Source organism: Rhinopithecus bieti, unplaced genomic scaffold, assembly GCF_001698545.2.
Source record: "Rhinopithecus bieti isolate Rb0 unplaced genomic scaffold, ASM169854v2 scaffold_6945, whole genome shotgun sequence".
Lineage (NCBI taxonomy): Eukaryota > Metazoa > Chordata > Mammalia > Primates > Cercopithecidae > Rhinopithecus > Rhinopithecus bieti.
In genome coordinates this window covers 1085892-1090855 of record NW_016805531.1, presented here as the reverse complement: position 1 = coordinate 1090855, position 4964 = coordinate 1085892, and the positions used below count along the sequence as shown (strand labels likewise).

General features: G+C 39.4%; 1 protein-coding gene across 1 annotated transcript in view; it reads left to right on the top strand.

Moving 5' to 3' along the window:
• SLC12A1 (solute carrier family 12 member 1) overlaps positions 1-3561 on the top strand; it is a 109646-nt gene extending 106085 nt beyond the window's left edge. The window contains 2 exon segments of the mRNA XM_017872780.1: positions 1084-1151; positions 2248-3561. Of these exon segments, the coding sequence (XP_017728269.1) occupies positions 1084-1151; positions 2248-2383 (204 nt within the window). The 3' untranslated portion in view covers positions 2384-3561.
• Positions 3562-4964: the final 1403 nt, after the last annotated feature.

Genomic DNA, 4964 nt, shown 5'->3' with positions numbered 1-4964 from the left:
GTGAACCCGGGAGGCGGAGCTTGCAGTGAGCTGAGATCCAGCCACAGCACTCCAGCCTGGGTGACAGAGCGAGACTCCGTCTCAAAAAAAAAAAAAAAAAAGAGAGAGAAATCTTAGGATGAATGGGTTAATCAATTTAAAAGCTCATAACTCTTCAGGTAGGATTTTATTTTACTGGAACCTGTGGGATTTTGGACAGTGAAGGAAAATAAGGGCCACCCTGAGACCCTGAACCCTGGGGCCCATGAGCCTCAGAGAGCCTCGCTTGGACTGACTGTCTACCATGCCCTACATCAACTACATTAGGAGCTGAACTTGGAAAAATTCGAGCAAGAAACACTAAAAGCCTTTTAGATTTAGTGAAAAAAAGAGATTGAACTAGAATCATCATAAAGCCTGTGTGTCATAAGCTGCCCAGTTCTGACCACGTTTTGTCATATAATTGAGCAAATCATGCATCTGAGCCTTGGTTTCTGAACCAGTGAAACACAATAATAAATATTACTCTCATCACTGCAAAGTGGTTATTTTTCCAAATGAGTCTTTTGGTGGCTTTTTAATTGAAGCCAGCCCCCTCTGCTTACAGAATATTCAGACAGCTTAAAGAAAGGCAGACTAGAATACAATCTGTATTCTTAGAGTATCAAATTGGCATCAAGATTTGATCGGTTTTTTTAAACAGAAAACCTATTGCCTCAAACAGGCCATTCCACTGTGCATGGGCATGGGCACATGCCACTGTGCCCATGCAGGTTCATGAGGCTCCTTGTAGTGTAGGAAGAGGCCAGGGTAGGAGAAAACACCTTCTTTTTAGTATTATCTATGTTGTTTGCTTCCCCTCTCCCTAGAATTTAATAAGCCACTATAGCAAAATGAAAATCTTTGTACTGCATCTTATTCTTTGTATTTCTAAAATTTCTCATGAGGTTTTAAAACACCGTTAAGTTTCTAAGCCTGAAAAGTAATTGTAATTTTACACATTTTTTAAGATGAGATTTTCTGCTTGTTCATGATTTAAGAAAATAAATTCTCATTCATAATTCTGGTAGAACTGTACTCAGCAAATCTGAATGTTGCCCACAGAGTTACCGCCAAGTTCGACTGAATGAACTCTTACAAGAGCGCTCCAGAGCTGCTAATCTCATTGTCCTGTAAGTATCATCGCAGGCATTGAAGAACATTAGAAATAAATCTTAGGGTTAATGGGTCAATCCATTTAAAAGCTTATGACTCTTCAGGTGGGAATTTTGTTTTGTGTGTGTTTGTTTTTTTTTTTTTTTTTTTTTTTTGGAACACATGGGATTCTTTCTTAGACAGTGAAGGAAGATAAGTGCTACCCTGAGACCTTGACCTCTCAGGCCCATAAGCATCAGAGCCTCACTTGGACTTGCTGTCCGCCATGCCTTATGAAGAGGTGTGTGCCCATCTAGTAAGACCATGCTCCAGGAACCTGAGACCCTGGATTTCTCTGCCTAACAGCCGCAAGTCAGCCACCACAGCTCACGGGCCCCTTCCCTGGGTGGGTGTCCCTGAGCCACTGTGCCCATGGCAGGTTCATGAGGCTCCCTGTAGTGTAGGAAGAGGCCAGGGTAGGAGAAAAAGGCAGAGGCATTTCCATTTTCACTCTTCACACTCTAGCCTTACAAATGTTAGGGTTGCGTCTACTGAAAATGTATGTTTGTTTACTTAAAGATTGGTATTTAAACAAGAAAATCTCCAAGGACTTCACATTTATACCTCACGAATTGACTCCTATGTATAAAGATAAATGTATCTTCACATAGTGTAGACTGGAAAAGTATCCATCAAAGACATTGTATAATGGTCTCCTGGATTGGGTGGCAGGATTCCAATAGATGGTTTTGGAGGTTTTTCCCAAATATAAGATATTTAAATTATTGGAAAAAATCATTTACACCAAAAAGGGGGGCAGGTATTAGCTGATCAAATTCCCTATTTAAAGAAAAGTGAAAATGTACATTTTGTTTTGTCTTTACAATACCTAAGCCTGTTTTCTTATTTATAGATAGTATTACCTGAAAATACATCAGTTTGCTATCTACAGTAAAATAATTTTGGTGCTTTAATCTTGGGGTGGGGTAAAAGTTAAGGCTGCCAGTTATTAAATAGTTAAGTTATTTAACTATTTAAATTAAAAGTTAAGGCTGCCACTTATTAAATATTAGTGCTGTTACTACCTATAGTAATTTTCACTTTCATTTCTAAGTTTTTCTTTCATGTCATTAGGAGTCTTCCAGTGGCAAGAAAGGGATCCATATCGGATTTGTTGTATATGGCTTGGTTGGAAATCCTCACAAAGAACCTCCCACCTGTCTTACTAGTTAGAGGAAATCACAAAAATGTCTTGACATTTTACTCTTAAAACATGAAAGATTAGAATACATTTTACCTTAATGTATATGCATAATTAAGAAACATGTTCCAGTACTTCATGTTGTAAATCTGATCTGTGGATATGCAAACCTCTGGAGATGATCCTACCAGATTCTACATACACTGCATAATTTTTATCAGTTAATGCGAGCTTTTTTTTCTCTTCTCAGCTTAAGGGGTTGTCAAAGCCAACGCTATCCCTAGAAAAACATTTTGTCACTGCTGTTGATAAAAACGAAAGTCAAGGAAATTCATGTTGGCTTATGCTCATGAAAACCACCAATGTGATTGCAAACTTCTCCAGACAAACATAATCTTTTGTTTCCAGAGTGTTTGCTCCTCAGCCCTGGTATAGGTCTCAGCCCCACAGCAGGATCTCAATAAATGCTGATTGATAGGCTGGCATAGTAACCACAGGTGGTTATCAAAGGAAAAGACCAATAGGCTGGAGAACATAATTATGCTTGGCCCCCTCAGATGCTTATACCTACAAAGCAGATTTAAAAATCAATAACTCAAAACTTTAAGAAGTACTTGAGTCTACAAAAGTTTCAAAGCAGTTACCTAAATAAGGTTATTTAATGTAACAGATTATATACTTAAAGTGATCTGAGCAATCATTGATAACATATGGCTTAAATTTGCTGCTGCCTGAAAAGCATATTAACTAGATTAGAAGACACCATGTACTCCAATAAAATGAAATATATTCTATTCTCAAAGTATAAACTTTAATTGTACTCCCTATCAAATATTTTGAAATTTCCATTACAGCATTACTTTGCATATTTTTTCTAATTAAATGGTTAGTACAGATGAAATCTTTATAGATGAGTACTTGAAAACTAAGTGCCACCAATATTCAAACCCTTATTAAGAAATATATCCTGAATCATATATTTAGTTACTTTCTATAGTGATTGTATGGATTTAAAAGAATAATTAAAATGTGAAGTTGAAAACTTGTAAAATTTGGAATATACAGATACTGATTTTTTTTCATTTTGTTAGTACACCTATAATACTTAATCATATTGACAAACCAATGAAAATATTGTTTTTCTGATGAATGGCTTGATTTTGCTCCTTGACATGTTTTGACTGTTTATTCTAACTGAAAATATATATGGGAAAATAGGAACCTGAAATAAAAGCACTCAAATTCGATTGCTTTGGTCTAGGTCATGTTTTTACTTTCAGTCACTAAAATTGTGGTGCAATGGCATATCAGATGTGAGCCTGAAGATTTCAATCAGTGGCCTCATCTACAGTCGTTTAAAGCTAGGATTCAAGATCAGGACTTCCTAACCCAGCATCTCTGTTCAGAAGGATGGCCAGAGATAAAGGAGACCATCAGTAAAGCTTAGGCAGCTGGCTATCCCTATTCCAAATCCAGGGCCACTGTGGTTAACTCTGCCCTCGATAAAACCCTCTCTCTTGAGCACTGAAATCCAAATGCCTAAACTCAGCTTCATGTGGGCCTGACAGTTCTCTGAAATACTTGAGGGTCTCTGGGAAAGGTGAGAAGTAATACAACTTCTTTAGCAGGATGTTCTGGCTCTTGTTTCTTTCTGGGCTGCTGCAAGTTGGGTCCCCTGGGAAACAGACTCTGAGACAAAGTTTAGCATGATTCCCTGGGGATTAACACCTGAGGGAAGGAGGGGAAGAAACAGGAAGCAAAGAGGTAAGCAATGAGCTGCAATGCAGGCCCAACGATGCCTCTGCTGACCCTACAGAGAGTTGTCCCAAGCAGGGCAGAGAGGGCCAGGCTGTTGTACTCAGCTTTTATCAGTTATTGCATGGGGGCTGCCTGGGAAGGGGTGTGACCTCTGGGGCAGGGGGTGGGCGTGGGGCAGCTCTGTGCAGCAGAGGCAAACCCCCAAGGGCCTGGCAGGGAAAGTCTGTGTGCTCACAGCACTCCTAGCTGTTAGGGCAACAAGCTCTTCATTAAACAAAGTCTGGGTAGGACCAAAGGGCCATACAAAGTAGTAGAAACTGAGTTACTGAATTTCCTGAGGGCTAGTAGCAAGAAGATGGCTGAGTATAGCCCTTGGATTCCAGGTTAAGGGGTGGGTGGCTCTAAGGTACTAGAGATCTTGAGGCCAAGAGCAACTGTATTGGGAATAAGTTCAGAGAGCAGAAAGTCAAAAGGATAGGGGCCACGGTCACATAGCCACAGATTGTCTGGCCCTTGGTGCCCTACTATTGTCCTTTGCTTCACCCAACTCTATTGATCCAGCCACCCATCATCTCCATGTCTACACTCAGGTTTCGGAGCAAGAAGGAGAACATTCCACAATCATGTGCATTGGTGTCCAACTGTCTCTGTCTCCTCACTTTGTGCATGTTTGTCATCAGCGTCCCCACCCTTTCCTCACCATGACTTCAACATCACTTTTTCAGTTGCTGTCTCTGCTCCCATCCCCACAAACATAGACATATTCATAGACATAAAATTTTTTTCATAGATAGTGCTATACTGGGAGCATTGTCCTATGAGTTTTTCACTTAACATTCAATTTTACAAATATTTAAGTTGAAGCTTTATTTGTTATAATTAAATTATATTA